Below are 22456 nucleotides of genomic sequence, written 5' to 3'. Positions count from 1 at the left end.
CAGAATCCAAACCACCAAAAAAGAAAATCAACCTTCTGCTGGTGACATCTGACTCAGATGATGAAAATGAACACACATTGGTCCGCTCTGCTTTGGATCGCTATCGAGCAGAATCCATCATCAGCATGGACTCATGTCCCCTGGAATGGTGGTTGAAGCATGAAGGGACATATGAATCTGGCATGTAAATATCTTGCAATGCCAGCTGCAACAGTGCCATACAAACGCCTGTTCTCACTTTCAGGTGACACTGTCAACAAAAAGCTGGCAGCATTATCTCCTGCAAATGTAAAAAACTTGTTTGAGTGATTGGCTGAAGTAGGACTGGATGGACTTGTAGTCTCAGTAATCAAAAATAAATATAAATGAGCACTTTACACTTTGTATTCTTTGTTGTAATTGAAATCAATATATTTGAAAATGTAGAAAACATCCAAAAATATTTAAATAAATGGTATTCTATTATTGTTTAACATCGTGATTAATCATGCGATTAATTGCAATTATTTTTTTAAATTGTGATTAATCACGATTAATTTTTTAATCGCTTGACAGCCCTAGTAAATTTGTTTTTTTAACTATCAAATAAAGGATTTCTTTTCAGAAGATTCTTATAACAGCTTTTGTATTTTGGAGATAGCTGGTTGCATTACAGATCATCAAAAAAAATTGTTTCCCATTTATCAATAAGACATGTTCCACTAAAGCATTATTACTAACATGCACAAGAGAAGGGAAGACCACACTGTAGACATCTGTGAGGAGCCTGTTTGTCTCTATTTCAAAACTTAAGGAGCTGCTACTGACTTCTTTGATCCCATCTTTGTATCTTGCACAATTCTTTCATCTGCTCTTTCTGCCTCTAGATATACTAATACTTCTTCCTTTCCTCCTATATGAAAATGTGTAATTGTTTTGACCATATGTGACTGAGAGGGCAGATGACGATGAAGAAAGGACAAACTACTCATAAATGAGTGCCCTTTTGTACATTACTTAGTGAAATTCATTCAGAAACAGATGGTCCCTGTAGTGAGTCATCCCCTTTTTAATACACTGTCCAGAGAAAACCTGAAGTCTCTGGCGCAGTTACTGTCCCTTGCTCTGGCTACTTTGTGACTTTCTGGTGTCACAAAGCAGCTGTACAGCTGACAGATCTAGTTCTCTGAGGATTCCCCTGCCTAGAGGAAACCTTGGGTGCATAGAGTCACTATGCCCACTGCAAGGGTCCTGTCTGGGGTATCTCTTGTCTGACAGAATAGCCCCTTGGGTCCTACTCAGTTGGCCCTCAACCTCAGAGTTGCTTTAATTTACCCTGGGGACCAGATTGAGGGTTCTGTTGGGAGTTCATGTGGGTGCAACCCACATGTTAGCACATGTATTTATTAGACCAGGGCCTACAGTACAGGAATTTGGGTTTTGTTTGGAGCATCTGCCCTGCTAATACTGATGAAATCATTTAGGTGGGAAGGAGATGGAATTAAACGCTAACAAGTAACCAGACCACTCTCAGGAAATGAGTAAAGAAGCTTTTTGAGAATGTTAAGTGCAACACAATGGTGAATGCTAAGTTGTGTCTCCCATTTATTCTTTGTCACGTTTCTCTGCTGGTGAGGAATATCTGCCTTCCTGCCTTATAGTTCTTATTGAGCTTACTCCCTGAGAGCAGGCAAAGATATCCTCAAGAGCCACGCTGAAGGTCTTTGGGATCCCTTTGAGTGGAAACCAGTGGAAATTGTCGGAGGTCCTGCATATTGCAGATTGAGGTCTATAGGGCATAGCACAGTAATAGGAGTGTCGAGCTCTCTTGTTCTTTTTACTCAACATAGGTAAAGAAGCACTAGACATATGCTGCTACTGACACAGAAGATCACCCAATGTGCATTGCCTTCGGCAGCCCACACCACTTGAAAGGCCACTTAGCAGGGTGGAATCCAGATTTAGCACTAAAAGTTAATTATAATGCTATGAATTAGTCATACTGGTTTTAGAATATCACTGGGAAAATGCTACCAACCGTAGACAGTAGAAGCAGTATAAATAACATAACATAAATGCTAAATATAAACCTTAAATACATAAAACAAGTTAGTGTTAGATGCAATAGGGGTAACTTCACAAATCCTCTTGTTTGATTTCCTGTTAGATCAGCACCTAGAATATGGGTCCAATAGGTTTTGCAGGTGCGGATTCTAATACTTGCAAATATTAGAGTTTATCCAGTCTGCTAGCACATTTTTGTACCTGCAAAGTGTATGCAGAAGTACGTGTGCCTGTATTTTGCAAGCTCACTAATAATGCTGTAGTAGAGGACCTTTTGAAATTTTACCCAAACTGTTTTTATAGTTAAATTGTTGTATATTAGCAGCCTTAACTGTGAATAAATAGTTACAAGGCAGTATTCTTAATACAGTTTTGTTCCTCTAATGTTTATCAAACTGTTATGGGTTTACTCACATCTACTCACATAAAACTTCTGCAAAGGTAAGTTCATACTCAACTATTCAAAGAAGCGAAGTTGCTGTTAGAGCCTGAAACACACCTTATGTAGCTGACACTGACCAGAATATTATCATATGCTTTCTTACTCCATAAGGTTAATTCAAGAAGAAAAAGAATCAACAGAACTGCGTGCTGAAGAAATAGAGAACAGAGTAGCTAGTGTCAGTCTAGAAGGCTTGAATCTGGCTAGAGTTCATCCAGGTACATCTATCACTGGATCAGTGACAGCTTCATCGCTTGCAAGCTCTTCTCCTCCTAGTGGGCACTCGACCCCTAAACTCACCCCTCGCAGTCCAGCCAGAGAAATGGATCGCATGGGGGTCATGACACTGGTAAGGAAATGTGTGATGGCAGTTTTGAGCATGATATTTATTAAAATAAACTGATCAAATTGTTTTTGCTGTTTGCCTAGTCCTTACCAAGCCTCGTCTACTCCCTTGTAGAATTTGTTTTGTCCATATTTTGTTGTCTCTGCATATGCACAAGAGCAAACTATGGCAATCCATAGGAAAAACAGGGAGTATGGTAAAAGACCTGGTGGATTAACCAGGATTTTCAATGACCTGAAACTCAAAAAAGGGTCATACTAAAAAGAGGAAACTAGATCAAATTACAAAGGATAAATATAAAAAACCCACAAGGACAATATTCTAAAAGTCAAGGCACAAAACAAGGTTAAACTATCTAGGAAAATAAAGGGTAACAAGAATTTTTTTTACAAATACATTGGTAGCAAGAGGAAGGCCAAGAACAAGGTAGAGCCATTACTCAATGAGAAGGGAAAGACAATAACAGAAAACATCATAATGGCCTAAGTGTTTTTTGTTTCAGCTTTCATCAAAAAGGCTAGCAGTGATCACAACTAATGTAGTGAACGTCAGTGTAAATGGGGTAGGATCTGAGGCTAAAATAGGGAAAGAACAAGTTAAGAATTACCTGGACAAGGAAGATGTCTTCAAATCAGCAGATCCTGATGAAATACATCGTTAAAGAATTGGTTGAAGAGATCTCTAAGCCATTAGTGATTATCTTTGAGAATTTGTGGAGGATGGGACAGATCCCAGAGGGCTGAAAAAGGGCAAATGTAGTACCTATCTAAAAAAGGGGAATAAGGACAACCCAGGGAATTACAGACCAGTCAGCTTAACGTCAATACCTGAAAAGATAATGGAGCAAATAATTAATTTGTAATCACCCAGAAAATAATAAGGTGAAGTAACAGTCCACATGGATTTGTCAAGAACAAATCATGTCAAACCAACCTAATATCCTCCTCTGACAGGGTAACAAGCCTTGTGGATAGGAGGGAAGCAGGAAATGTGATATATATCAATGTTAGTAAGGCTTTTGATATTGTCTCACATGACAGTCTCACAAACAAACTAGGAAAACATAGCCAAGACAAACCTGCTGTAAGGTGGGTGTACAACTGGTTGGAAAACTACTCAAAGATTAGTAATCAATGGTTCACACTGAAGCTGGAAGAACATATTGAGTGGGGTCCTCAGGCATCTGTACTGGTTCTGGTTCTGGTTCTGTGCAGTATCTTCATAAAAGATTTCAATAATGGCATAGAGAGAACACATAAAGTTTGCAGATGATACTAAGTTGAGAGAGGTTGCAAGTGCTTTGGAGGACCAGGATTGGAATTTAAAATAATCTTGACAAACTGGAGAAATAGTCTGAAATACATAGGATGAAACTCAGTAAGGAGAAATGCAAAGTACTTAGGAAGGAATAATCAAATACAAAATTGAAAATGGCTGCCTAGGAAGGAATACTGCAGAAGAGAATCTGGGTGCTTATATTGGAACACAAACTGAATATGAGTCAACAATGTAACACTGTTGCAAAAAAGCAAACATTATTCTGGGATGTATTAGCAAGAGTGTTGTAAGCAAGACATAACAAGTAATTCTTCCACTCTACTCAGAACTGATTAGGACTCAACTGGAGTACTGTGTCCAGTTCTGGGCCCCACACTTCAGGAGAGATGTGGACAGATTGGAGAAAGACCAGAGAAGAGCAATAAAAATGATTAAAGATCTAGAAAACATGACCTATGAGGAAAGATTGAAAAAACTGGGTTTGTTTAGTCTGGAAAAGAGAAGACTGATGGGGGACATAACAATCTTCAAGTACATGAAAGATTGGTATAACAAGGAAGGTGATAAATTGTTCTCGTTATCCATTAAGGACAGGACAAGAAGTAATGGGCTTAAATTGCAGCAAGGGAGATTTAGGTTAGATGCTAGGAAAAACTACTTAACTGTAAGGGTAGTTAAGCACTGGGACAAATTACCTAAGAAGGTTGTGGAATCTCCATCATTGGAGGTTTTTAAGAACAGGTTAGACAAACACCTCTCAGGGATGGTCTTGATAATACTTTGTCCTGCCTCAGTGCAGGGGACTGGACTAGATGACCTACTGACCTCCCTTCCAGTCCTTTGTTTCTATGATTCTATATATGGGTTGTAAGGTTTTTGGAGGAAAGACTAAGTTGTGTTGGGTTTTATTGTCTCTGTACAGTGCTTAGCAGAGTGGGGCCCTTTTCTCTGATTAGGGCCATTGAGTACCAATGTAATAGAAATAATAATTAATAATAGTTAGTAAAAAGTATTGGAACCAATTTACATAGGATTTTTATTATAAGCAATGAAGTCTCAAATAATCCATTTAATAAAACATAGCTTGAGGCAGGGTTGAAGGCTGTTAATCCTAGGTCAGATTTAAATCTCGAGCAAATGCTTTACAAGGACATTATTGATATTAAAACCTTTTAAAACTTATTTTTAAAGGTGTTTTAGGTGATTTTTTTCTGTTTTATAGAAGTGGCACATTGTGCATTTCTCTGTATATGCTTTTCAAGGCCAGTTGCATGGGATGACTTGTTTTCCCACATTCCATTTAACCTGTATTATATTTAAACCACATATAGTGTGTTTGAATATTCCTTAAACCACCTGTGTTCCACCAATGAGCATGAAATTGATATTGAATCATTTCAAAAAAATTATTCTGAAACTAAACTAAATGAGTGGGGAAAGTGCTCTGAAAAGGGTTGTCCAAAAGATTCACATTTCGGTTCTAATGAAAACTGCAAACAAAAGTCCAGCAGACGAAGGAGTAGAGGCATTTCCCCCACTACAAGACTTAGCCAGGTAGTTATGGAATCCATTGGGAGTCTCTAGCAAATAATACACTGAGCATGTTACAATGCTACTGCCCCCCGCTCTCAATATGTAATTATTTCAGCAGGTATGGTTTGCCTGTTCCGGCTGCCTGGGGATGGATAGGACAGACTGACAAACTCTCTTTGGGTGGAAGGGTTAAGTTGGGAGATCCTCTTGGAGGTTTAGATTCTATAGTACACAAACTTCCAAATAAACCTATAAGAGTTGGCTAGATGCCAATAACTGCAGCCAGATTTCACAGGACAGGTCTATGTAAATTTGCATAAAAGAAACTCTGCAGGATTGTTGAGCTCTAGCTGCATATCACAGTGACACATTTGCCTAAAGTAGAAGTGTTAAGCGGTTGAACAATGTATGTTCTAGTAGACTTCCATGGTGAGATAATGCCTGCGGTCAAGAGGATTGGTGTTTTTGATGAATTATTGAAAATGTCAGGTACACAAAAATATTCATTCAGATTTACCGTAACAGGATAGAAATTTCCCTCTGTCATGTACTGCAGTTTGTGTGATGTTTTGCTCTCGTATCTGTTTTTCAGTGAAATATTTAAAAAGTTTTAAACAGGAGAGAGTTGCAAGAAAGCATTATCCTTTTATTATTGTTGATTCTTTAGGGAGGATTTATGGGAGATATGGGAGGAAAGGAACTAAAAATGAAATTTTTAAATCATGTCTGAAAACTTTATTTCTTTCCAGGCACATGAAAATGAAGGGGACTTGTGGGAGTGGCTTATTATTTGCAGGAAAGCAGGGCTTTGTGGTGGGTTCTCTAAATTACTGCACTCAGAAGGTATTTTTAAGTTATGTCAAGGGCATCTGGAGAATATGAATAGGTATTCTTGTCACTATTTCTATGTCAGAATAAATATATATGTGTAGTCTGAGTGTTTCTTTGGTCAAATAAGGTTTACTAATAATTCTTTTTTGTTGTTGCTTTTTTCATCAACCGAAGCCAAGTGATCTAAGGAAACATCGACGAAAGGTATGACACTCGATATTTTAATGATAGATTAGCTGTATTAAACATCTTTTTTTCATTTCTAATGCCTTTTATGAAACTTTTATGTCATTTTTATCTAAACAATTGGAAAAATGTATTTTCATTTTTATTCCAACTTGAAAATGCTTGTGAGTGAAAATCAACAATTAATTCAGTGTTAGGAGTTACGTTTCTCAGGTGACTTTATCTGATAATTCATCTTTTAGTGCAACTATTAAGAAACACTCCATCATAAACCAAGCGTAGTTACATTCTGAGTACTTTCACAGAACATTTTGTTCACTCTTCTTATTGATGGAGCAGCCATAATCTTTAAGGTTGAGCTTTGTCTGTGCTGGTACAATATGCAGCTATGTATATAACTGGGATAGAATGTCATAATGTTGGTATAAGAGAGATTAGCAAAGCCATCAAAAACTGTGACAAAAATCCATTTCCTTCACGCTTATGATCTAGAAATTTGATCCCTTCGTAAACAAGCTGTGAAAACAATCAACTTGATCCTGCACAGTCTTAACTCATGAGTGTCAGGAATCAGGGCTTGCAGCAGAGCTAGTCTCCAGGCAGCCTCACTGGTATAGCTGGCCTGTCTGATTAGCCATGCTGCCTGATTGGCTGCAGAAGTCAGCAGGCTGGCTTTTACACCGGCAGCAGCTCACTGGCTTCACAATGTTCATGCCCACCACTGTGACTAGTCTTGTGTTACTTTGTTCCTGCTGCTCCTGCCTTGCACTGAGTCCTTGCCTTGAACTCCTCACCTGATACCCAGCTCACTCTAGTTCCTGTCCTATGACTTGACCCTTGGCGCTGGTATCCAGTTCCTGCCTTCCAGTTTGACCTTCGGCTTTGACTCCTGACTATGGCTCTGACTCTAGCCACTAAGCCTAATGCCTGCTCCAACCACTAGGCCAGACACCTGCTCTGACCACTAGGTTAGACCACCCTTGTTCTAGTCGGACCAGAATGAGAAACTTTGAACACATGAGTAGTCCCATTGAGTTCAATTGGACTACTTGTGCATAAAGTTATTGTATGCTAAGGTCTTTGCGGGATCAAGTCTATTCTGCATAATAGGAACAGTCTGCTTTTCTAAGTTATTTCTTTCATTTATAATATACATTTTAGGTTGGCACAGTTAGAACATTTGGTCTGTTTCCTAATACTTTCATGGGGTTTTTACATAATCCTAACATTTGCTCATTTGCTCAGATAATTTCAATTGATTCCAGATCTCATCATTTGACAAATACTTGAAATACTTGCTGAAATTTCCAGAAGTCTTGAAAAGCTGATGCATACTCTCACTGATATATTTGATTGGTAGATTGCAGTGGTAGAAGAAGATGGACGTGAAGATAAAGCCACAATAAAATGTGAAACCTCTCCTCCTCCAACACCCAGAGCCATCAGGATGACTCATACCCTTCCTTCTTCATACCACAATGATGCCAGAAGGTAAGAAGCTCATAACATGAGTCACAAATTCACAACTTGACCACGTTATATCCTTTTAAAAGTATATGATTCTTCTGATTTTCCAGTACACCCTGACCTTTTTTGAGATTGTATGTCCTGCAAGTCAGAAAATGTCCTTTTCTTTGTCTTTTCTACAATCCCAAGCACTACACTGGTGCTAAAAAACAAATAATAATAATATTGTATGTTTCTCTCTTATGTCATGTCTTTGATCTAACTTTAAGTTATAACTACTTTAGAACAGTTATAATATTCACCTGAAAGAGTGCTGTTAAATTATGATAATCCTGATGGATGGAGAAGACAAGGACAGGGGGAATTCAGGGCAAGAAGTGGCTATGCATAAACAAGTCCTGTGTTTTGCAGGAGGCCAAGAGACAACATTGATGTGGATATAGGGGATGAGTAAACTGAGAATCCAGAGAAGAGGGACGAGTAGATTCATTAAGGCCAGGTCTACGCACTAGAAACTTTTGCCAGTGTAGTAATATCAGCTGGGGTCTGATTTTTAATGACATTTCTGTGCTTGGCAAAAGCCCTAATGTAGATACAGTTATCCCAGCATAAACGTGTTGCCAGAATAGCTTATTTAGCTTGGGGGTGCAGTATAAGTCATACCAGCTAAAGACCTTTTTTGCCAGGATAAATGGTGTCCATACTACGGTTTGGAACCATATAACTATATCAGCAAACTTTTTCTACTATAAACTTGGCCTAAGAAAGAGAAAATATTTCAGGACTGGAAATATTTGCTATAAATTAATTTTCCCTAGGTTCACCCATTTGAAAAAAATAGTGAAAATGAATTTTGAAACAATCATTTCTAGTGATAGTTATGCAGCATTGCTCCCTAGCATGAAAGATATGATGTAAGTATCTGACCAGCATTTCTTCACTGGTTGTACAGTAATTATACAAGAAAAAAATACATATTCAAAGAGGTGAAATAAAATCACTGAAAGAGGGGAAAACAGTTGTGAAAAGAGAAGAAATAAGGGAACGCAAAAAGAATCACAGAATATGATTTTAAAAAATGGAAAGGAGCAACGAGATAAACATAGAAAGCAGGTACAAAGTTTTAAGAATTCAAGAATATAGGTGAAAAGAAAAAGACACGAGAAAAACTGGGAGAGAGAAGATTTTTAAAGGAGTATTTTATTCATAATAATTTGTTAATTTCATTAGTTGATGAAACAAGACCCCATTTTACATTCATTAACAAAGTGATATTTCACATGGTGGAGATTGTTCTCATGTATTGTCATTATGAGGGATCAGAGAAACTGCCATCCAGCATAGCAGGGGTTAAAGAAAACCTTTGGGTTCAGCTAGCCCCACACCACTATACCTGCAGCCAATCCTAGGCCTGGGGGTGAGGGGAGAAAGAAGGGAGCCTGGCTCAGTTAGGGGCTAACTGGCGAGGAGGCAGGAGCTCTCTGCCTGCCTGCCTGAAGGGACAGATCAGCTACCTGCCAGCCAGTGCAGCCACTTGAGACAAGTAAGAGCTCCCCTGCCAAGGGAGGCTGCAGATAAGACCCAGCTCCTGAGGCAACTGACTAGGCAAGCCCCCGGTAAACTGGACTAGCGGGGTCATGCCTCAAACTGAAGAGACTTGTAGGAAGTAACCCAGGAAAGCAGGTCTTGACACCCTCCCAGGAGGGAGACCTATCTCCCCTGTTTAGGGTGATCTACATGGGGCCCTGGGCTGGGATCTGGTAGAGAGGGAGGGCCCGTATCTCCCTACCATCCCCTCTGGCCTTACAGACTGAAAGACCAGTGATATAGCCACTAGGCAGCCTGACCACGGAAGACCCAATTACAGTTACACAGTGCCTGCTCAAGATGGTGAGAGATGGGGCTCAGCATGAATGATAGAAATTACACATGGAGGGAGATGGTTTTGCCACTGAGTTCAGTAGGACCAGAATTTCACCCAGAAAAATAAAATTAAATAATCAAATCCATTTTCCTACCAGTGCAAGATTGTTGTTTCCTACCATGCATTAGTGTTTGTCCAGTGTAACTTCAAATGTACCAAATTTTGAGGATTCCAACAGTGGTCTCAGGAGATTTTATATTTTTTTCCTGATACACAGCATACATTTTTCCATTCTTAATTTTATCCCTATCAAACTTAATTATAAAATCACCTTGTGCCACTCTAACTACTTCTTCCCCTTGGTATTTATATCCTTGAAATGTAGATGGTTGTATCCTCCTGACTGTTGTGTTCTACTTATAAGCTGATCAGTGTTATTTGATACAAACCTTAATTAATTATAGTGGATTATTCGAGGATGACAAATAACCAACTCTTTTACTCACATGGCTGTGTCTTGGCCAATTGGAATATGGTTAGTCATTGAAAGGTGTAATAAATATACAATATAGAGTATACACTATTAAAATGCAAATAGTTGTCAAATAGTTATTATACTGTGGAATCCAAAGCTGGGCACAGGAAATAACTTCATTATCTGAGATAACACTGAATGGCAATTACTGGTAAATGTGCACTCCGAGTAGCAAATACTGAATGTATCCATATAGAATATATAGTAATCTGTTTTGCAAAACATTCCTTTTTAAAATTAAATCCATGAAGTAGCTTGTAATGTCAATATGTCTGCTTTAGAGTTTTATAAATGCTCAAAATCTGAATTGCTTTGATTTAAATATGTAGTCAATAATGTATGCTGTATTTGGTTAATGAATGAAACAAACAGAAATTATCTGATTGAAATTTTCTTTCTGTAATTGTCTAATTACACAATGTAAATGAGATAAAAACTTTGTCATTCATATATTTTTCTTTACAAATAACACTTCAAATTTCAATTGGGAAACCGTATATTGCTGTGGTTCATACATTTTCCCAGCATCATTTTTGGCAAAACAAATTTGAAAGACTCTTTACGTTTTATTTCCTCTTTGCCATTTTTCGTGGGATTGCTTCAGCTTGATTGAGACCAGAGCATTAGATATTGTACTATTCTATATGTTGCTAAAATGTACAGGAAAGAAAACATCAATAATTTGATTAATTGTTCTAATTATGAAGAGGCTCTTATTAGATTCTAGATAATTTGTACAGCTGCTCAGGAGAAAATGAAACCTAGCCAGGAGGGTAATATGTTACCTATCTATTCTTTTCTATTTTACAGTAGTTTGCCTGCTTCACTGGAGCCAGAAAGTATTGGTCTTGGCAGTGCCAGTAGCAGCCAGGACTCCCTACACAAAGCTCCCAAGAAGAAAGGAATCAAGTCTTCAATAGGACGTTTGTTCGGTAAAAAAGAGAAGGCTCGACTTGGACAGCTCAGTAAGGAATTAGTTGTACCAGGCCTAGGTCATTGTTCCACTGTCATTTTTGTGTTTATGTTTTTGCTTCTTACTTGTTTTCTAAATGGCGTATTCCTCATTTGCATTGGCAGAACCTTTCCATTAAATTTCACTATAGTAATGAGCATATTTGTCAGGAATTTGGTATAATCATGATCTAAATGAAAGGAAATCTATTAAGCTAACAAGCTTCATTGTTTCCTGAGAGTTAGCCTCGTCAATGGGACTACTCACAAGCTTAAAATTAAGCACATGCTTAAATACTTTGTTGTATTAGGGCAAAATTGCTAACAACATACCCTTAACTAATGAAAATAGAAGGGTAATACTTTCCGTTCCCACAGTAATGAGCTTGTCTTAATAATGCAATCTGGGAGTTTCTCAAAACTCAATGTAACAACCCTTCAGTTTTCCAGTCTCTCACTGGGTAGCAGTTCCTGGCTGTTTTGGTCATACCTTGGCTGTCCTCTTGCTATTGGTCACATTTCCCACTGAAACTCCCCATTCTCTTTCTACAGTTCAGGCATTTTTCCTCAGCTGCGATCCTTATTTAATTCATTTAATGGCACTAAATCTGCCTATAAGTCTGTCTGGCTTCCACTATGCTTCTTAGTGGACAAACTTTACGAAGCAGAAACGGAGAAAAAACAGTGTTTTCAGGAAATAGGTACTTCAGTCCAGATTGTCATTCTTGACACTAATTTGAAAAAATCTAATTATAATGTCCTTTAGGCTACTGCTCAGAAGGCATATCAGTGAGAATGTGATGTTCTATAGCATCCAGATAGCTGAGAGCCTAAAAAAGATGATAGTTTGACGTGGTCCTGTTGCAACATGCAGCACAGTGACAGAATCATAACATCCATTATAATTCATATTAAAAATCTTTTTATTATTGTAGGTTTACATTACACTAGTTCGGAATATATTTTCAGCTGTAACTTCATACTCACCATTTTGCTATAGCTGTGTATATAATCATGAAATCCTTAGTCATTTAAAAGCTTATTGACATCAGTATGAGTTTTGTCTTGGTAAGGACTTCATAAGATCTTTTGTCGTAAATTATAACTTAGAAAATATCACTCTTCTTTAGATGGTATGATTAGTGTTTTGGGAGGGAGGATGGTCTAGTGGTAAGTGGCCTAGCTTGGCACATATAAGACCCAGGTTCAATTCCCTGCTCTACCACAGGCTTCCTGTGTGACCTTAGGCAAGTTACTCAGTTTTTGTGCCTCAGTTCCCTATATGTAATATGGGGATAATAGCACCTCCCTGTCTCTTGGGGGTATTGTGAGCATAACTGCGTTAAAGATTGTGAATCATTCAGATACTACAGTAACAGGAACCAGACAAGTCCATGAGAGAGATTTTAAAAGACTTCACCAATTTGAAATGTATCTGGCTAACTTGAGTGCCTGAAGTTAGAAACCTAAATCCGTAGTGAAATCTGCTCCCGATATATCACAATCAAGAACCACATAACTAAGGTTCCACATAAGAAAATAGGTTATTAAGGTCCATCCATCGGTATAAAATCAAAGAATTGAGAATTTTTGTTCTATCTCTCTTGTTATGGACACCTATCTTCCTCTCTTTGCCTACTAAAACCCTGTGTTCTTGAAAAAGGACTGAGTTTTAATCATAATTTAGGCTTCACTTGCTGTATCACTAGGGAAAGAATGAAAATCTGATTTATTCAATCATGTGGTAGTTTAGTGCATTTCAAAATCTATTAAATGGGTCTCTCAAGTCAATCTGCATGTTCCCATCTGCACTGATTGAGAATTTTATATCTTTAGACTGGGTTATTAATTCCCATTTACATTCCATGAGACCAATTTTATTGATACTGGCAAATTATACATAATATTGTATTAATTTACAGTAACTCAGAGCCCAGAGGAGAAAGATAAAATAAACGTATTGGTCTTCTATGCTGCTCTTTACAGTGCAGAATGGAAAATTCCTGTAAAGATTGTCACAGAAGCAACAGAAGATGACCGTAAATTACTATCGTAATGATACCTAAAAATGTTAATGCTATATATGCGTAATCTGATAAAACACATTTATAATTCCCAAGCACCAACTCATGAAGTTTCAGACAGACGTTAGTGAATATTTGCAATAGATGATTGTCTGGCTATGCCAGAAGGAGAACAGGAGACACTGGATGTGGTTTTAATTAGACTGCAACTTTATTCTTAAACTATCTGGATGTACCCAGCAAATAAAATTGTACAGTGTAGGTAATTCCATTCTCATTTCCCTATGTTTGGGGGCTGCTGACATCCTTCCCCTTTTCCATCCTGGTCTAGCCATCTCGCTGCTGGGACCCCAACACCTCCTTTCTATGAGGTTTAAAGGGAGCTATGAAGGAGAGAGGGTTGACTCTCTGCTGTACAATTTGTATTTGCCCGAACCCACTTTTTTACTCCTTTAGAGTATGCCTCCTTTAAATCCTTTGCCAATCTACTTTTTATCTGATCTGTATCCCCTGGATATCCATCACAGATTTACATGATGAGTTGTGACATTATAACCTAACCACCATTTCCTAACCTAATAGATCCCCAACTCACTGTGGGGAAGGTGAAAAACATGCATTTTAAATAAACATAGCCAGGATCAATAAAACATACTATTACATATAGTAACCAAAAAGAAGCAACAAAAGCATTTTTAGAAGCTATTAAGGGTGATCACTGTGCTACTGAAATACAGAGCAATTTGTTTCCTCTTTAATTTGTAACCAAGGCAGATGAGAAAAGAGAAGGAAATGAAGTCTTTTGTGGCAGGCAGCTTTTATATGCTTACACTAGTATAGAGCTAGTATTTTAAAGGTGATACAAGATAGCAAAAACACACACAAAGTACAATTTTTTACAGAATTGCTTGAATTAGTGCCATAACAACTATAATGATATAGTTATAACTGTATTACAAGTTTCATTAACATTTAGGGGGGTGGGATAGCTCAGTGGTTTGAGTATTAGTCTGTTAAAACCAGGGTTGTGAGCTCAATCCTTGAGGGGGCCATTTAAGGATCTGGGGCAAAAATCAGTACTTGGTCCTGCTAGTGAAGGCAGGGGGCTGGACTTGACTCAATGACCTTTTAGGGTCCCTTCCAGTTCTATGCAATAGGTATCTCTCATATATATTTTTAGGATGCTATGTCATGAGACTTATACATCATTGTACCTCTGACTGCTAAAATCAGATTTTACACAAATTAACTTGACAAAGGGGAATAAAAACAGTCGTTATTTAACTTCTTTCTTCCGGGTTTCACTAATCTTGATGTGGCCTGTGCAAGTACAAATTTACTATTACAAATATTCATTTTTTCCTGTTATTTGGAAGATACTTTCCCTTTTCTTCAATAGAGCAACAGACAGCATTAAATAGATCTTATTGACTAGCCACAGCAAAAATGTTCATTCTTTTTCATATATTCATGTGTGCAGTCATCTGCATATGTGTGTGCGCACACATATGCAGACTAACACAGAGAGTGAGTGCACTTAAAAAGATCATCTCAGTGCCAAAGATGTTTCTGGCTCCAGCAACTTTAAGTATACATAATATTTCTGGAACCAGTAATATCTCTTAAAAACATAGCTATATGTATATAAATTCTCACAATCTCTCATTTGAGTTATGTTGATAAAAAAAACAATACTGGAACATCAGGAGTTTTACCACTGACTTAAATAGGGCCAAGATTTCACCTTGATAATTTCCTTGTACCAAATTTCTTGTATGTATTCAAGCGAACTGGTTTTCCAGTGCTAAATCTGTTACTCTTGTGAGTTATTATTCTTTCAATGTCTGCTAAATTATTTGCATTACTATCCAAAGTCTAATACATTCCTTAGAACATGTTTTACATATTTATACTTTTTAAAAGATTTTTTGGGGGGACTTTGCATCTTTTGTTAACTCATCTGACTTTATCAGCTTGTGCATCTTCTAACATCCTTTTGGGATATCATGCTAAATTTTCTTTTTGTGTTTCTTCTCCTGTTACATATTAGCTATATCTGTCCCTAATACAAACCAGACATTACAGTGATTTTTAGATCCCGATTATATAAGCTGATCTGTGTGGGTGCAAGTGTGTGGATCAGTTTGCAAGACAGGAATGTTATAAAGCACTTATCATTCACATATACATTTAAGACTATGGGTGCCATAACTCCAGGTTTGCCATCCTTTCTTGGTTATTCAAACAGCACAACTGTATTTTGTAAAAGTATATTATACTAAGAATATTTTCCATTCTGTAAAAGTTACTGAACTCACACTACCTATATCTAAAGCAACTTAATCTACACAAAAGAGTGCAAGTGATATCTTTACAAGGGTCAGAAGGAAACATATGATAAAGTATTCTATAAAACTTCTATCAAAGGACACTAACAATAAAGCAATGCATGAGGTGATTTTTGTGTGTATGTGTGATCAGATGCATCGCTGCCATCTTGGAAGTTATGTGGCTAATGCCCTGTTTACAATACTGAAAATGTACCCTTGTCCTATAGACAGTTATAACAGTAGAATGATTTATATTTTAAAAGGATGACTTTAAAAAAGGCATTTGTTCTTCAACACCAGCAAACTGATGCACCAATAGATTTTTGCTCTCGCTTGACTGAACTGCGTGTTAAAGTGGTTTGCAAATTTCCTCTATGTGATACCCTATATCCATTTGGTTTTGTTTTTTAAAGAAAAATTAGTTGCTTAAAGTAACTAATATTGTAAATTCTATTATGTTGTCCGAGATAATGCCAGTATCTAATATATACTAATTCAGGGCCAAAATGTGACTTCAGTCTTGCACTAGGGAGTTACCATAGAGCAGTGGTTCTCAACCAGGGGTTCGTGTACCTCTGGGGGTACTCAGAGGTCTTCCAGGGGGTACATCAACTCATCTAGATATTTGCCTACTTTACCCCAGTTACCTACATCATGGGCAGTAGCATGGGAGGGGAAGCAGGCTCCACAGAGCTCCTACATCCACCTCTCCCACATGTAGGTGAGAAGTGAGCAGAGCCAGCAGGTTGGGCACTTTAAACTGCTGTTCACTCTCTTCCCCGAGCAGCAGGGAAAATAAGCTGTCACAATATCCCTCCTCACGTGCTCTTGGAACACCACAACAACATACTTTGCTTTTTTAGGGCAGAGCATAGAGTCACAATCTAGCCCTCAGTTTGTAATATGGTTTGACACCAGATAGATAGACAGACAGACAGGTCAGTCTGTCTATCTATCTGTCAATCGCAGTTAATGCATGCGATTAACGCAAAACAAATTAACTGAATTGTAAACATTGTGATTAATCGCAGTTTTAATCACATCGTTAAACAATAATCGAATACCAATTTAAATGTATTATAAATATTTTTGGATGTTTTTCTATATTTTCAAATATATTGATTTCAATTACAACATAGAATACCAAGTGTTCAGTCCTCACTTTACATTATTTCGATTACAAATATTCTCACTGTAAAAAAGATAAAACAAAAGAAAAGAAATAGTATTTTTCAATGCACCTCATACAATCCCACTGCATCCTACTTCTTGTTCACTCATACAAACAAGTTTGTTTACATTTACAGGAGATAATGCTGCCTGCTTCTTATTTACAATGTTACCTGGAAGTGAGTACAGGCATTCACATGGCACTGTTGTAGCTGTCTTTGCAAGGACTTTACATGCTGGATCAGCTAAACATTCATATGCCCCTTCCTGCTTTGACTTGTAGGCTCTGAAGTTTTATACTGTTTTGTTTTTGAGTGAAGTTATGTAAAAAATAATAATCTACATTTGGAAGTTGCACTTTCGTGATAGAGAGACAGCACTACTGTACTTGTATGAGGTGACTTGAAAAATGCTATTTCTCTTATTTTATCCTTTTTACAGTGCAAATATTTCTAATAAAAATAATATAAAGTGAGCGCTGTACACTTTGTATTCTGTATTGTAACTGAAATCAATATATTTGAAAATGTAGAAAAACATCCAAAAATATGTATAAAACATTTAAATTGGTATTCTATTATTGTTTAACAGTATGATTAAAACTACGATTAATCACAACTTTTTTTTACTCTCATGATTATGTTTTTAATAATTTGACACCCCTACTAGATATCTGTCCTCAAGAAAGGATGATCAGTCCAATGGCTAAGGTACTAAACTGGGACTTAGAAGACTCAGGTTCAATTCCCTGCTTCACCCCAGGCTTCCTCCCCAATCTGGGGCAAATCACTAAGGAAATGTCTACACTTTGAGTGGGAGGGGTAATTTCCAGATCAAGAAGACACACCTGTGCTATCTGTGATTGAGCTAGCATGCTAAAAAATAAAGTATAACCACAGTGGCACAACCAGTGGGATGGGCTAGCCACCCTGCATATGTCGCTAGTGCCTTGGACAGGTACATACTTGGAGAAGGGAAAGGGCCTCCATGGCTACACTGTTTTTAGTGTGGTAGTTTAATGAAAGCTAGCACGGTATGTCTCCTCAAGCTGGGGCCTGTCCTGTAAAACTTACTCATTAGTGAACTGGAAAAAAGAGGTGAAAAGTGAATTGGCAAAGATTGCAGACAATGCAAAATTATTCAAGATAGTTAAGAACAAAGCACACTGTGAGGAGTTACAGGGGGATCTCACAAAATTGGGTGGCTGAGCAACAAAATGACAAATGAAATTCAACATTGATAAGTGCAAAGTAATGGACATTGGAGAAAATAATCCCAACCATACATATATAATGATTGGTTCTAAATTGCATTCTAAGAGATCTTGAAGTCACCTTGCTAGTTCTCTGAAAACTTCTGCTCAATGTCCACCAGCTGTCAAAAAAGCTAACAGTGTTTTATGAACTATTAGGAAAGGGATAGAAAATAAGACAGAAAATATCATAATGTCACTATATAAATACATGGACCAATGCCTTGAGTACTGGGTCCAGTTCTGGTTGGCCCATCTCAAAAAGGACATAGTAGAAATGGAAAAGGTTCAGAGAAGGGCAACAAGAATGATCAAGGGTGTGGAACGGATTCCAGATATGAAGAGAGACTAAAAAGATTAGGGCTGTTCATCTTAGAAAAGAGATGACTTAGCAGGGATATGATAGAGGTCTATAAAATCATGAATGGTGTAGAAAAAGTGAATAGAGAAGAGTTATTTACCCTTTCACATAATATAAAAATTGGGGATTATCCAATGAAATTAATAGGCCGCAGGTTTAATGCAAACAGGAGGAAGTACTTTTTCACACAACTAACCTATTGAATTCATTGCCATGGGATGTTGTGATGGCCCTATATATATGTATATACAGAAAAAGAAACTGGATAAGTTCAAGGAGGATAGGTTCTTCAATGACTATTAGCCAAGATGGTCAGGGATTCAACACCAGGATCAGGGTGACCCTAAACCTCTGACTACCAGAAGCTGTGAGAGGAAGACAGGACTGGATCATTCCATAACTGCCGTGTTATGTACAGTCCTCCTGAAGCTCTGGTGCAGTCCACTTCAGAGACAGGGATACCAGGCAAGATGGATCATGGTTTGACCCAGTCTGGCAGCTCTTATGTTCTTAACTACACCTTCAGCTTGAAGTACTGACATACCCTTAGTCTCCCTTTTCCTCGGTCCCCCATCTGTGAAATGGGAATAATAGTATTTCCCTCACAGACAGGTGTTTGGAAGTTAAAAACATTACTCAGACCTTTCCAGGTAGTGAGAAGGATATATAAAGCCTTTGTCAAGGTTTGGTCAGATTTGTTCCTTAATTCTGTGGTTATAAATAGATAGTAGGTATTCTCAACAAGCAGTAGACTTAAAAAGAGAAAAATAAATAAGTAAAATAAAAATTGGGTTGGGTTGAGGAGTGGAATAATCAGAAAAGAACTATGAGGAAATATGTTCCTTTTTGCTTACTGTTTCAACACAGGAGGTTTTATGGAAACAGAGGCTGCAGCACAGGACTCTCTGGGATTAGGCAAACTTGGAACTCAAGCAGAAAAAGACCGAAGACTAAAGAAAAAGTAGGTTGCTTGTTCATTTTATTTTCATCATACCTTGTTCATATTTTGATTTTGTGTGTTGTCCTAGGTATGCACACAATTGAAAGCATGACCAAACAAATGACTGTATTTGTCTGACACTGTAGCAGTTGACCATCATGTATATGTGAGTTTTCCCAGGATTATTGTTTTTAAAAGCTCCACATAAAATAACGGAAATATGTGGTAATAAAGTACACTAACACTAAAGTAATGTGGTAATAAAGTACACTTTATAAAGGTAGAATACTTTATCATTCACAAAAAAAACATGAGTTTAAAAGAAAGGAACATTTTTTAGTTTGACTTTACAGTTTAATTACTATGTCCTGTGCTAACTGTGGTTTTTAAAACTACACATGCAATGAAAGAAATATCTTACCGACTCTTTTTGCCTGGATTATCCAAAAGAAAAAGAGGATGCAAGACTGTTTGCATTATCCATTGAGCATATAATTATTTCAATCTATTATAAAAGACAGTGATTCCCCATAGACATTAGTAACTCTGCTTTCTCTTATGTCTGTCAGAAAATGACAACCTAGCTTTTTGTTCACATAAATTATAGAATAATTAAATGCTTTCCGCCACTGCACTAGTTGTAAAACTGATACACTCTGAGTCATAACAGCTGCAAGAAAGTAGGTAGGTTCATTTGAAAAAAAAAAAAAAAAAGCATTGTTCCCCCCCCCCAAAAAAATCTGTTCAGTCTCGTAATTCCAGTGTTATTAGAGAACATCTGAGGAGAAAAAGGACAAGCTCATTCCTGTTCTTTAATTACTGTTTGAGTGTCAACATTTTACTTCCTAAGACTCTTTTTATCTTTCACATTTACAGTATGCTCATGTATCTCAGTCTTCTGCTGATCTTTTACATGGTTTGATGGATACTTTGCATAGTATTCTGCCCTTCTGATGAGGAAATTCCAGGGATTTTTTCCAGCCTTTCTGAGTAGTTTTATGTATAGTGTGTGTTTTAACCATTTACTGTGTACCACATGCGGTTATGGTACATGCGATCATTATCGTTAATGTACAAATATGAATGTTCAACTTAAACTGGTCCTAATTTCAGAATCTGTGAATAAGGGTAAAGATGCATTCCTTCAGCATCCTCTCTCAACAGAGAAGAGACTTTGGTCACCAAACTCAGGATACTGTTCTTAAGAATACTACAACAGATCAATCTTTCCTCTGCATCTGGAATTTTTATCTCTAAATCAATTATCAATTGCCATTCTGTTATATTTTTTATGGAAATTAAACACTTTTTATGGAATTATATTGTAAAATATATCAATTGCTTATCCTTAATTCTGCAAAGCTTCTGCGAAGCCACCACTGGGAACAGACCATATTGGGTGCCATTAGGAATTAAGCATTCACCATGCTACTCATCTATCTTCCAATACTGAGAATAGAAGATACCACAATACGTAACCAGTATTAGTTGAAGTGCCAAATGTTGAGATTTTAGGCTACCACATTTCCCACAAAAATATTTCAAAATATGTCACTTCTCTTATTCTGTTAGGTTAGTATTTATTAACAGAATGTAAAAGTTTTAATCTATATACAATGGACAACACAGAAAATGCAGATGTACACATTAATTGCATCACACAAATACAATACCTAGAAAAGTCTTGGATTTGGATACATTGGAGAATATACAGGATAATCTATGCCCAGACCTCTTAGTCTAATCTCCTCACTCACTCACTCATGCCCGTCACCCCAATCGGGGTATGTGCCGCCAACCACAGATCTCCAGAGTCCTCTATCCTGGGCCATTTGCTCTAACTGATTCCAGGTATAGCCCATTTTTATGCTATCAGCCTGAAGGTCCCGTCGCCAGGTGTTTCTTGGACTGCCTCTTTTCCGCTTGCCTTGGGGATTCCACCGCAATGCCTGTCTAGTGATGTTGGTTGGCTGCTTGCATAGTGTGTGTCCTATCCAGCCCCACCTTCTCCTTCTAATTTCTTCTTCTGCTGGAAGTTGACGGGTCCTCTCCAAGAGGTAGATGTTGCTGATGGTGTCTGGCCAACAAATCTGGAGAATCCTTCTAAGGCAACTATTTATGAAGGTCTGGATCTTCCTGGTGGTTGTTTTAGTTGTCCTCCAGGTTTCAGCTCCATACAATAAGACTGACTTCACGTTGGAGTTGAACAGTCGAATCTTTGTTGCCAAAGACAGCCCTCTGGAGCTCCAGATGTTCTTGAGCTGTAAGAAAGCTGCTCTTGCCTTACCGATCCTTGCTTTGATGTCTGCGTCTGTGCCACCCTGTTGGTCAATGATGCTGTCTAAGTAGGTAAAGGACTGCACTTCTTCCAGAGGGCTTCCATTCAGTGTGACTGGGTCATTACTGATGGAGTTAATCTTGAGGATCTTGGTCTTGTTCTTGTGGATATTGAGGCCAACCTGTGATGACGTGGCTGCCACTATGTTGGTCTTCTCTTGCATCTGCTGTTTGCTATGCGAAAGAAGTGCAAGGTCGTCGGCAAAGTCCAGGTCATCAAGCTGGGTCCACAACGTCCACTGGATTCTGTTCCTGCGCTCATAAGTGGATATCTTCATAATCCAATCAATGACAAGGAGAAAAAGAAATGGTGACAACAAGCATCCTTGTCTGACTCCGGTTCACACCTGGAAGCTGTTTGTAAGCTGCCCTCCATGGATCACTCTACAGTGTATGCCGTCATATAAGTTCTTAATCAGGTTAACCACCTTTACCGGGATGCCATAGTGCAAAAGGAGCTTCCAGAGAGTCTCTCGATCCACGCTATCGAATGCTTTCTCATGGTCAACAAAGTTGATGTACAACGAGGAGTTCCACTCCATAGACTAGTCGACTATGATGCGGAG

General features: G+C 37.9%; 1 protein-coding gene across 7 annotated transcripts in view; it reads left to right on the top strand.

Moving 5' to 3' along the window:
* Positions 1 to 22456, top strand: part of PPFIA2 (PTPRF interacting protein alpha 2) — a 642070-nt gene that overhangs the window by 554393 nt on the left and 65221 nt on the right. For all 7 annotated transcript variants that reach the window (XM_065559858.1, XM_065559854.1, XM_008166061.4 and 4 more), the window contains 5 exons: positions 2597 to 2834; positions 6648 to 6677; positions 8020 to 8150; positions 11336 to 11490; positions 19481 to 19574. In XM_065559858.1, coding sequence (XP_065415930.1) covers positions 2597 to 2834; positions 6648 to 6677; positions 8020 to 8150; positions 11336 to 11490; positions 19481 to 19574 — 648 coding nt within the window. The remainder of the gene's footprint in view (positions 1 to 2596; positions 2835 to 6647; positions 6678 to 8019; positions 8151 to 11335; positions 11491 to 19480; positions 19575 to 22456) is intronic.

The sequence above is a fragment of the Chrysemys picta genome, chromosome 1, assembly GCF_011386835.1.
Source record: "Chrysemys picta bellii isolate R12L10 chromosome 1, ASM1138683v2, whole genome shotgun sequence".
In the NCBI taxonomy this organism is placed as follows: domain Eukaryota; kingdom Metazoa; phylum Chordata; order Testudines; family Emydidae; genus Chrysemys; species Chrysemys picta.
This window is presented reverse-complemented; position numbering and strand designations above follow the sequence as displayed.